This window comes from Bos indicus, chromosome 6 (genome assembly GCF_029378745.1).
Source record: "Bos indicus isolate NIAB-ARS_2022 breed Sahiwal x Tharparkar chromosome 6, NIAB-ARS_B.indTharparkar_mat_pri_1.0, whole genome shotgun sequence".
In the NCBI taxonomy this organism is placed as follows: domain Eukaryota; kingdom Metazoa; phylum Chordata; class Mammalia; order Artiodactyla; family Bovidae; genus Bos; species Bos indicus.
In genome coordinates, this window is record NC_091765.1 from 6,091,682 (window position 1) to 6,103,745 (window position 12,064).

Genomic DNA, 12,064 nt, shown 5'->3' on the forward strand with positions numbered 1-12,064 from the left:
AGGTTGTTCAGAGTAGTTATCTCTTAAACAGCTGTGGCAAGGAATTGTGGAGATCAGCCAGAGGCTGGGACAGGCTGGGAGCTGGGCAAAATCAACCCAATGTCCATTTTTTCCTTCGGGTGACAGAGTGCTTGTTTTGCATAGAATGGTGGGGAGGTCCTGGAGGCGAGTTTTAACTCCAGGCTATTTTGACCGCGTAGCTTTCCTTCAGACTCTGTGTGTAAGAATCTCTGAGAGTCCACCTCATCCTCTTATGTCTCGTCGTCTCCTCCCTTGAAGTCCACACGAGTCTCAAGTCTCCTTCAGCTGAGTCTACTCCCCCTTATGATGCAAAATGTCTCACAGGGATTTGATTTGCAACTCAAGTGTTTAAGCATAAAGTACGCATCCTCTGGCAAAGATGAATCATTTGCTCCTGACAGAAGGTGTCAAAAGAGAGTCACAGAGTTCGGACTCTGCTATATCAAATTAGTGTATTGAACTGTAAGCATTAACTCTTGTCCACTGTCCACTATCTCTCCAAGCACTACACTAGATGCAGGGAATTTTATGGTATATATGAAGAAATTCATCATACTAGCTACGTGCTAGCTACTACCCCAGACCTTGCGTCTTTCACAGAACATTTAGGGGGTAGCCATGACTATCATCACCCCCACTTCATCAATGAAAACAAAAGAGCCTCACCCAAGTATGTGCTATGCCCAAAGTCACACAGTGGATGACTGGCATAACAGATTCCACATTCCTTGAAAAACCTGGCTCCAATATCTGTTATCTCTCTAACTCTGCAGACAGCAGAGGACATGAAAATACAGGAAAAGGAACTAGAAAGGCTGATGAGACAGGATTGTCATCGGAGAAGGAGGAGAGACGTATTGAGCCTGATTTTGAGGGGAGGGAATACAGGAAACAGGACTGAATGGGGTGGACAGTGCCTGGAAGGGGAAGAAACAAATGGAGCATGCATATGGCAAAAAGATGTCCACACTTAGGGAAGAGCACCTATAATAGGGAATAAAGAGAAAGGAGCGGTGAAGAAGGAGAGGGTGAATCTACAAAGGCCTCAAAGCAGAGACGTTTAACACAGTAAATTCACTGAAACGGAAAATCTGATTACACAAGTGTTTACAATGTTTCAGTGTATGAAAGTCAGATCGATTGTTGGGTCGAAAATATATTTAGAGACACTGAAGAAAAAATTTCAAATTGACTTCGGTGCTGTTCTAGAACTGTACCCTCATATACCACAGCTCTGTCAAAACAGGAGCAAGCTTGTGCTCTGGGCTTCTAGACATGAAATGTCCCACAGTTTTCTTTTCTTTCCTTCCCTATAGGATATGCTCTCCTTTGTCAATCAAAAAGGGTCGTCCACAGAAGGCATCTTCAGAAAATCAGCCAGTATAAAATCATGCAGAGCCCTAAAGAAGAAACTAAACTGTGGAGACACAGTGAACTTGAATGAGGAACCAATGCTTGTGATATCGTCGGTCTTAAAGGTAAGGATAGTTTGAGCATCATCCACACACAGTAAATCTGAAGCTATATGACTGGTCTTCATTATGAATGCCCAAGAAACCTAATAGGCATAAGAGAGGAAGGATCTGAAAAGTGAAAAACACTTCACAACGCAAAACTGAAGGAAGGTACCGCAAATGTTATACGCCCCATACATTAGATATTTTCCTTTTTCATTGCACATCTTGACTCCGGAACACTCCATGCAAAAGAATAACAATATACATCAAAAGACCCACCTACACATTGAGTGTTTACCAAAACAAGCTTCCTGCTTTGGATGACTTCCTCATCACCTTCCTAATGAAGGCCAATTTCCAAAATAAAATTCATATTAAGCTTTTGGAAACAGTTAACAGAAGTAACTTCCCAGGTGGCTCAGACAGTAAAGAATCCGCCTTCAATGCAGGAAACCTGGGTTCCATCCCTGGGTTTCCAGGATCCCCTGGAACAGGGGCTGGCATACGACTCCAGTATGGTTGCCTGGAGAATCCCATGGACAGTGGAGTCTGGCAGGCTATAGTCCATGAGGTGGCACAGAATTGGACACGGCTGAAGCAACTTAGCATGGATGCAGGACAGATGTTTACTCACTATGGTAAATTCGTGTGTTTAGTGTGTGTGTTTGTGTGTCTGTGTGTGTTAGTCGCCTCGTAACAGCCGACTCTCTGTGATCCCATTGACTGTAGCCCAGCAGACTCCTCTGTCCATGGAATCCTCCACGCAAGAATACTAGAGTGGGTTGCCATGCCCTTCTCCAGGGGATCTTCCTGCCAGGCATCGAACCTGCATCTCTTGCATCTCCTGCATTGGCAGGCAGGTTTTTTCCCACTAGCACCACCTGGGAAGCCCATTTGTCTTACAATGAATCAAAAAACGCTTAGTGAGGCCACCAAAATCTCTGATCACTGCATCATCCTTGCTTCCCCCGTGTCTCAATGCCTTTTACTTGAAAATTAGTGTAGGGATGATGCCACCAGTTACTCCTCCTTTTTCCTCCTTTTATCTCCCTTACCATCTTTAATGGGCTTTGTTAACACTTGTCAGTTTAGCCCACCACCCAAGGTTACAGTTACATGGTAACCAGTTTTACTACATGCCTAATCTTATAAATCTTATTTTTAAAGGGAGTGCAACAATCAAAATCTGTTTTGAATTTTGCAAAATTCAATAGATTTATACAAAAAATAGACTGAGTTTGAACTGATACAGCTAAATCACAAGTGTGTAGTTAAATTTTTACCAGGGCGATAATACAATAGAAAGAAAAAATTAATCAATCCATCTTGGTAATTGTTAGCAGCTATGAACAAAAATATATTGATGTAGTAATAACTACAGACAGGTTATTAAAATTATCTTAGAAACCAAATAACATATGGGGTTTCCTTGTCCCCTATTAATGTTCGATTGTATGAAAATAGCAACAGTGCAGGTATGATTTAGAGTTGACCCCTACTACACTTGACCCATAATAATACACACTAGGTATGCAAATAGCAAGTAGAGTGCTACCCTCTAAAAGGTGCACACTTGGAACTGATTTCACTTTTGAGCAAGTGTTACTAGGCTCTTGCCTGTTTCCATGCTATAAGCTAGTAAGACTAGTAAGAGGGTGGCAACTTATGGGTACAGGTCTTAAGCAGTCCCAAAGTTTTCTCTTCCTAAAGTTGATTGATCTTGGTGGGGAATCAAACCTTGCAACTTTGGCCTTGAGAATACCATATGTCAAAGCAACCATGGAGTTGGTCTAAATCAGAAATGAATATATAGTCAGAACCACATTGAGTTTGTCATTAAACTGTGTATAAACAGTGGTCCAATAGCAAATACCATGGCATATTCTGCATGAGTCATGTCCTGGCTTAACCATACTCAGTCTCACCAATCGATTCTACAGCACAGGGTTCAGGAGAGAGAAGAGACAGACTCCAAATGCATGTAGTTTGGTACACAAGGCAAAGGCCCTGCTGCACACTCCCAGACTCCCAGAAGCCAAAGGCAGATGATGTGGTTGAATGGCATCACCAACTCCATGGATGTGAATTTGAACAAGACCCAGGTGTTGCTGATGGACAGGAAAGCCTGGTGTGCAGTCCATGGGGTAGGAAAGAGTAGGACAGGACTGAATGGCTGAACTCAAATGGAGTGCTTCCTCCTTCCAAATGTACTGCGGACACTCCATAAGAAGCATAGTGAAACCCTGATGACCAGCATTGGGTACTCTATACCAATTCCAAGAAAAAGTATGAGAGGACTGAGACTTTGTACATTATCTTCATACTCTATCCTCAGTACTCAAGAGAGTGCCTGACACAAACAGCAGCTCAATAAGTACTGAAACAAGCGAACACTAACAGGATTGTAATCATGATAGTTGCCTTAGAAACACTGCGTAAAGAAGATACTATTAAGAGAAGTCAGGCTGTATATTAAGACCAGTGGAAGCAAGTTGTGCCTTTGAAACTGGCAAGGCAATGCCATCATTTCCCCTCAGTTTGCACAACAGGTTACAATTTCATCCATTTTAATAGGCCCCATTCTCCGATATTAAGACTTGGTCATCAGGATAAAGTTTGCAGGCCTCCACTTAGGAAGCTGACATTTGCATATTCTATCCCACAGGTGTCAAGTTGCAATGTATCTAAATTTTCAGTTTTCTCTCTGGGTGGATATATTGAATTCAAAGAGTTGTAAGGGTAACATGTAGTTTACCTTTGGGGCTTTTGATTTATTTCTAACACCTGCTGCTTAAAAGTCTGTAGAACTGAACTTTTATATGATTTTTTTTTTTTTTAAGAAAAAGATTGAAGCTATTTCGATACTAGCTTTTTCCCAAAGAGCACACATACTTCAGGTTTTCTCTTAATATGTGTATAAGAGCATGTAGGGGTGTAATTTTGTTTGTTTTATTTCAGAACTTCTCTTTCTTGAATCACAAGCAAGCATGTGTCTGAAGTAAACAAACAAAATGGGCATGTGCATTTCTTTTCAAGAAACTAATAGGATTTAGGATCAGTTATCACCAGGCCTTGCCAGTTTGTACTAATGTGTTAACATGTACACAGAGACAAGTTCCAGGCAATAGAAGGAGCTTTAGCTTCATTCTCACTACAGCCCAGACCCTGCTTTTATGCTTCTAATTTTAGTTGGGGAAAATCCAACCAGTACTTCTGGGTGTGCAAGGCTGTGGAGAATGACAGCCAAACTCTGTGTGAATCAGTCTGCGTGGCTGCGAAGGAATTGTGGACTGAATTGAATTTTTCCACTAAATATTTTCTTTGCAATTTCTTCATTGAATTTATCCTAAGAATAATATATACTTTTTGATCTATATAAGGATTTTCTTCAAAATATCCAAGGAAGCATATTTTCATCCAGTCCCTACGATAAATGGCTTGATGTTATTGATCAAGGGAACGAAGAGGACACAACAACCGCAACCCAGAGGTAATGATGCCATAATTACTCAACTCAGAGAAAATACAACCAACATACTCTTAGGAAAATATTAGCTTATAGTTTACAGCTGTGTCCTCTAAAATAATGATCAGTATCACGGGGTTTCACTTGATCATGCCCATGGAAGCCAGTTTGAAGAGAGATGCATGCCTTTTGGTGACACTGTAATTGGTGTTTTTCTCCTAATCTTATTAACATGGAATGCATGACCATTTTACACCTTCTGAACACCTGAAACTGTTGGAGATGAATCCGCTGTTCTAAAATGAGATGATAAAGAACCAATCCGCCAGTGGTATGATCTTAAATACAAACACATAACTAACCAGAGTAGGTCTTACCTGGTTCAGGAATTAAATTCAGTGAATCATTTTTGTATGCTTTCATGCCTGGAACTGTGAGAATGGACTGTGTACATGGTATAAAAAGAAGTACTTTGTTCTCTGTATTTCCACTTACTAAGCAAAATGACTCGCTGTATTTATAAGTGTGTTTTCTGTCCTTAGGCAACTAGTCCAGCTGCCGAGAGCCAATGTAATTTTTCCGCAATACCATTTTGGACTTTTTTACAACATTGAGCAACCATCCTCATCCAATCAGATGACAGCTTATAATTTATCAGTGTGTATAACCCCAAGCATGCTTTGTCTGTCTAATTCTGGCAGCTCAGAAAACTTCACCAAACAGGTAACGAGATCTCTCATTTTTATGCCTTGCGGAGCAGAGTCCCCATCTTGAACCTGAAGTCTGTAGTATTAACTCTGATGAACCAGTTTTTAAGTGCACATTTTAATTACACTGCCTTGGAGTGGCAGAGTCCTACTCTGGTTGGGCATGGGAAGGTGTATTATAACTGAGAACAGTTGACTCACTTCCCCTTTGCCATCCAAGAGACTAAACGATAGAGAGGTAAGAGTAGGATGATATGATAGAAAAGAACCTGGCTTTGGAATCAGAGAGCCAAGGTTCAACTCTCAGCCTAATCACTGAGGGTGTACAGGCCCCAAACTATGATTTCGTCATTACACAATGATGACACCCAATACATCTGGTCACTGTCTGCACATCTTAGCGGCCTGGGCAATATGAGCACCTGAGGCTCCACACATACTGGCCGCACTCTGCCAGCTGTGGATCATTCAGGAAAATACTTGGCTTCTCTTGTGTCTCTGCCTGAGGATGAGGAAGCTAGTAAAATATTTCAGAACATCCTAAGAGAGCCACAACATGCCTAATAAGATCACAGCTCTTCTCCAAGCTCCCCTGGACAGCAAGTGTGAGGCAAGGGAATGTGGTAAAACAGACAGACATGTTTTCTCTCCAGATGCTTTGTTCCTTCACAAACCCCCCCCGGCCAACACAGAAACCTCTGCTACCCAAGTTTCAGATATTTCTTCACTGAAGTGAAATTCACAATTGGTGTTGTATTCGATACTTTATAAATTTTAATAATATGAGATATATAATATCTATCTCAAGAAAACTAAAAAAAATTTTCTTAAAAATAAATAAAACTTAATAAGAGAATATACATTTTTGTCCCACATATCCTATGCGGGATACTTAAAAATCATCCTAGTTTTAAGCATGTTAACCATCATTACAAAATTTTAGCTATTAAACCAGGCTTCATATTATAACTTTAGCCCACTGACTAAAAGAATTTTAAAATTTGAGCCCAAACTACTCTTTAAAGTAGGAGTTATGTCTTAGAAAAAGCTGATGTATATATAATATATTTATATATTTTTTAGTCAAGTCTGAATTTTTCTCAGATTTCATTTGCATTTTTGGTTAGAGCCAAGATTCATGGATGAAATGTGATTTACTATTACACCATATGTAGAGTAATACCCCATTTTTTGCCCCCTCGTGTTACAGATTTCTTTCATACAATTTCTCATTGAAAACTGTCTCAAGATATTTGGAGAAGATATCACTTGTCTCTTTGGAGAGACGTCAGTGAGTTCTGATAACAGTGATATCACTGATATTACCGATAACAGTGAGAAGGTTGCAGGTACGTGAATAATGTAACTGGCTTTGATGCCAAAGACAGCAAGGCTTCCAGGGGTCAGTGGGAGATCCTAGAGCCCAAAGCACATTCTAAGGGCAGTAATTTCCATCTGCTCCAAGACATGGGAAGTTTCCCACTTGTGAGATCAAAGCAAGGATAAGACTGTTCTGATTTCAAGAAGCAACTAGTACAGCTTTAGGAGACATCACGATTCGTTGAGTTCAGTTCAGTTGCTCAGTCGTGTCCGACTCTTTGTGACCCCAAGGACTACAGTGACCCCAAGTCCTTGGGGTCGAGGACTGCAGTGTGCCAGGCCTCCCTGTCCATCACCAACTCCCAGAGCTTACTCAAACTCACGTCCTTTGAATTGGTGATGCCATCCAACCATCTCATCCTCTCTCGTCCCCTTCTCCTCCTGCCTTCAATCTTTCCCAGCATCAGGGTCTTTTCCAATGAGTCAGTTCTTTACATCAGGTGACCAAGACATTGGAGTTTCAGCTTCAGCATCAGTTAGATTGCTGTATTTGGGGTGGCCTTTCTGTATTCTGGCAGCTTGTGGTTCCTCTTTATTGTGGAGGTTCCTCACTGTGGGTGGGGTTGTATGAGTGGCTTGTCAAGGTTTCCTGTTTAGGGAACCTTGCGTCCCTGTTCTGGTGGGTGGAGCTGGACTTCTCTCCAGAGTGCAGTGAAGTGTCCAGTAGTGAGTTTTGAGATGTCTATGGGTTTGGTGTGAATTTGGGCAGCCTGTATATTGAAGCTCAGGGCTATGTTCCTGCGTTGTTGGAGAATTTGCGTTGTATGTCTTGCTCTGGAACTTGTTGGCTCTTGGGTGGTGCTTGGTTTCAGTGTAGGTATGGAGGCTTTTGGATGAGCTCTTGTCCATTAATGTTCCCTGGAGTCAGGAGTTCTCTGGTGTTCTCAGGTTTTGAACTTAAGCCTCCTGTCTCTGGTTTTCCGTCTTATTCTTAGAGTAGCCTCAAGACTTCTCTATCTGTACAGCATCGATGATAAAACATCTAGGTTAATGATGAAAAGCTTCTCCACAGTGAGGGAACCCAGAGAGGTTCACCAAGTTAGATGGAGAAGAGAATAAGGAGGAGGGAGATAGAGTTGACCAGGAGAAGAAGAGGGGGAATCAAAACGGAAGAGAGCAAGCTAGCCAGTAACCAATTCCCTATGTGCTATCCACAGTTTGGACCCCTCAGAGAGGTTCATGCAGTTACACAGAGAAGAGAAGGAAGAAGGAGACAGAGGTGACCAGGACAAGAAAAGAGGCAATCAAAAGGAGAGAGACAGATCCAGCCAGTAATCAGTTCCCAAAGTGTTCTCCACAGCCTGGAATACACAAAGAGATTCACAGAGTGGGTAGGGAAGAAAAGGGTGAGGGAGGAGATAGAGGCGACCTGGTGGAGAAAAAGGAGAGTCAAAAGGGGGAGAGAGCAATCGAGGCAGTGATCAAACTCCCAAGTAGAAATGGGCAGTGAAGATTGGGTTCTTAAATGTACAAAATTGACAACAAATACCAAAAAGCAAACATTAAAAGTCTACAGTAAAGGTTAGAGACTCCCAAATACAGTATTAAAAAAACAAAGTAACAAAAAATGATAAAATATATATATGAAGTTTGCATTAAAAATAGGGTATTTTTTTGAAAGGTAATAGTAGGTTATAAAAATTAAAATTAAAGAAGCAATAGAGGACATAAAAAAAATTTTTTTTTAATGATAATAGTAAAAATATATCTAGGAATTTCTCTGGAGTGGTTGTGGGCAGTGTGGGGTTAGTTCAGTTTCAGATAGTTCCGTTATCCAGCTTATACTTCTCAAGATCTATAGGCCCCTTCCATTGTAGTCAGTGCTAACTCCAACGTTTTAATCTGTTGCACCTGTCTTTTCCAGAGCGCTTCCCTCTGTTTATTTTAACTTCTTCTGTTTGCTGGTCTTTTCAGTGTCTAATTTCCGCCCTGAGTCATGGGGGCGAAGGTGGTCACTTATTTAGGCCCACTTACTCAGTGGTACTGTGGTGACGGAGGAGCACTGCAAACAAATATCCCTGGCGTGTGCTCACAGTGTCCTGGCCGCACTGGGTTTGCCCCCGCTCACGGTGTGTGTGCTTTCCCAGTTTACACTGCTCAGGCTCAGGTTGCTCTGCCTGCAACTGTCTGAGGTGGGCCCTGGGTTGCGTGTACTTCCCAGGTCTAAGCCGTTCAGGTTCAGGTTCAGGTTCTCAGGTACTCCACAAAGGCACAGGCTCAGTTGGACCTGCGTTTTGTGCCCTTCCCATGTCCGAGCAGCTCAGGCGACCAGGTGCTTAACGAGCACAGTGACCCCCAGGTGTGGTGTGTCTTATACCTCCCCCATCCCAGCCGCTCAATTTGCTGGTTGGCAGCAGGCCTGCCCGTCTCAGGTGGGCCGTGTGTCTCTTCTGGGGAGCTGATCTCTGGCCGCGACCGTCCCAGCGGATGTCAACCGCCCAGTATCCCAACAAGTCTTGGTTAGCAAATGGGAGCCTGCTTGCAGTTTTGTAGAGGATGCCTCTCTGGGGCTGAGATTGCCCCTTTCAGGCTCTGGCTGCCCCCGCCTGCCTCCCTGTCTCTGGTGGGAGATGGGTCAGTGCACAGCCAGCTAGCTCTGCTCTGGTATTCTCTCAGTCCTCTGCTCTGTGAGTGGGCCAGGAAGTGCCTTAGATTAGGGCTTTTCACAGGATAGTTTTTTTTCTCTCTGTCTGGCTATCCCACAATTTGGGTTGCTATCTCACATTAGCTCCCTCAGATTGCCCTCAGGGCACTCAGGCCTGGCCCTTACCCTAAGCAATGCAGCCCGCACCTTCCTGTTCAGGCCCCCCGCTTGCTGGTGGCAATCGTGAGTGTCTGGACTAGTTCCCTGCTGGAAGTTGTTGTTAGGCACGCAATCTGTGGGGTTTCTTTCTTTCTTTCTTTCTTTCTTTCTTTTTCCTCCCCGTTATGTTACCCTCTGAGATTCCAAAACTCCCCACTGACCTGCCAATGAGAGTGTTTCCTAGTGTTGGGAAACTTCTCCTCTTTTAAGACTACCGTCCCAGGACAGATCTCTGTCCCTACCTCATTTGTCTCTCTTTTTCTCTTTTATATTTTGTCCCACCGCCTTTCAAAGACAATGGGCTGCCTTTCTGGGTCCCTGATGTCCTCTGCCAGCATTCAGAAATTGTTTTCTGGAATTTGCTCAGCATTCAATGTTCTTTCGATGAATTTGTGGGGAGAAAGTCGTCTTTCTGTTCTATTTCTCCGCCACCTTAGGACCGCCTCTGAGACGTGAACTCTGGATTCTACCTCCACAGCAAGCTCTCTTTCCATTCTGTTTCAGACCTAGGTTGCAAATGGAACTGGACTGAATGCTTATGTGTCTGTTTGTTTTTAAGTCTTTCCTCTTGCAATCATCCCTGCTACCATTCCAGTATTGTCCCATTGACATTTCTTTCTCTGAATAAAATGTCTTCCTAATTTAGCAAGTACTGGGGCCAGAATAGAATTTCTACTTAAAGTATTTGTATTCTTAGAATTGTTATTCTATACCCACAAAGTTACACAATTTCATTTTTTAACATTCAAACCCTAATTTGAGCATGAGGAAAAACACTAACCTAAATCTTGCCAGGATTGTTTAAGAAAGATGAGGTTGTAAAGTTAACCTGTTTCACAGTCCCTGGCAACCCACTCCAGTATTATGATCCAGGAAGTCCCACGGACAGGAGCCTGACAGGCTATAGTCCATGGGGTCGCAAGAGTTGGACACGACTGAACAACTGAGCACCATACTTTTCGTGGCTATAGTATATAGTCTTATTGGTCACAGAGCCCACAAGAACTCTAACACCAACCAATGTACATTACGAAAGCTCCATCTAGGCCTGAAAATAAAAGCGTAGGCCTTAATGTCTAATTTGCTTTCCATCTATGCTTATAGGCTAGCTGGCCATATAGCTTTGTACCAACTGATAGAGTTTTCTTCCTAAGAGTATTCTTATTAAAGCTGAACAATGAAGGAATACATTTGAAATACATGAATACCTGTGGGTAGTTTAGAAATAAAAGAATCAGGTTAAGAGTAGGGAAACCAGGGTGCATAAAGCAACTCAACCCATATAAACATGTATCTTTTCACGTTTGTACATATTAATTAGGAGAATCTGTTCCTGAATTTAAGAATGCATTTGCTTTCTTCATTATCTCCTTTTAAAATGATGGTAGTGTGACTGTCAGGGCAGGAAGAGCCTAAGGCAAAGTGATGGCATTCCTTCAGGAATGCACACCTTCTGGAGGCTACACAGTCAAATGGAGAATGGGGGTGCGGTCTGCTTAGGGGGAGGCGACTGATGTCTAGGCTGCCTTAGGCCTTCTGAAGGAGGGAAATTACCTTTATTAAGGCTGCTATGTGCCATGTCTTGTGCTGGGTAGTACATTATGTTATGTAGTCCAGTCAGGTGTAAGTAGCATCATTTATGTTACATTTGAGCAAACTGACGCTCAAAGACTTTTAGGTAACTCATCCAATTAAGAGGCAGAATAGGAGCCTTCTGGTTCTCTCACCCAGCACCACAAGTGGTTCACTCACTTGAATGGACATGGTGCGGCACTCACTATGTCTCCGAAAGACAAGTGGATGGGCATTTTAAAAGATTTGGTTAAATTCTTCTGTTTATTTTTCTACAACTGGGCTCCTCTAATTGACTTCTTTAGCTGGTTATTTAAGCAGGTTATTTAAGGAAATATTAAGCAGGTTTATTGAGGAAATATCAGGAAAACATTCATAGCTGGACACGAGACACTTTGAACTCAATTCTTCATTGCTGATCACTCTTTTTTGAAAAACAATCCTTTGACAGGGGCTGTTGGTAGTTAAAATTCATCTTTGGGTTAGCTGAGTAAGGTGTCACACACACAAAAACTGGCCCCCTGTAATCTTACCACATTGTCTGCAATTAATGACTACTTCTCAAGGACCCTGAGGGCAGGAAGTCATCCTTGGAGCTGACTGTGGTGTGTGGCCTCCCAGAGGAGAGGTCGAGAGGCTGACTGATAAGCACTGTCAG

General features: G+C 42.5%; 1 protein-coding gene across 29 annotated transcripts in view; it reads left to right on the top strand.

Moving 5' to 3' along the window:
• LOC109553295 (mitotic spindle assembly checkpoint protein MAD2A) overlaps window positions 1-12,064 on the top strand; it is a 651,283-nt gene that overhangs the window by 471,663 nt on the left and 167,556 nt on the right. For 28 of the 29 annotated variants that reach the window (XR_011566996.1, XR_011566997.1, XR_011566998.1 and 25 more), the window contains 4 exons: window positions 1,338-1,499; window positions 4,859-4,968; window positions 5,487-5,667; window positions 6,862-7,000. Coding sequence is in view for 24 of the 29 variants with exons in the window: in XM_070790760.1 (XP_070646861.1) it covers window positions 1,338-1,499; window positions 4,859-4,968; window positions 5,487-5,667; window positions 6,862-7,000 (592 nt within the window). In the remaining 5 variants the exon portion in view is untranslated. Of the gene's footprint in view, window positions 1-1,337; window positions 1,500-4,858; window positions 4,969-5,486; window positions 5,668-6,861; window positions 7,001-8,188; window positions 10,356-12,064 lie in introns of those variants that run through there. The other variant, XM_070790785.1, reaches the window with a different exon arrangement.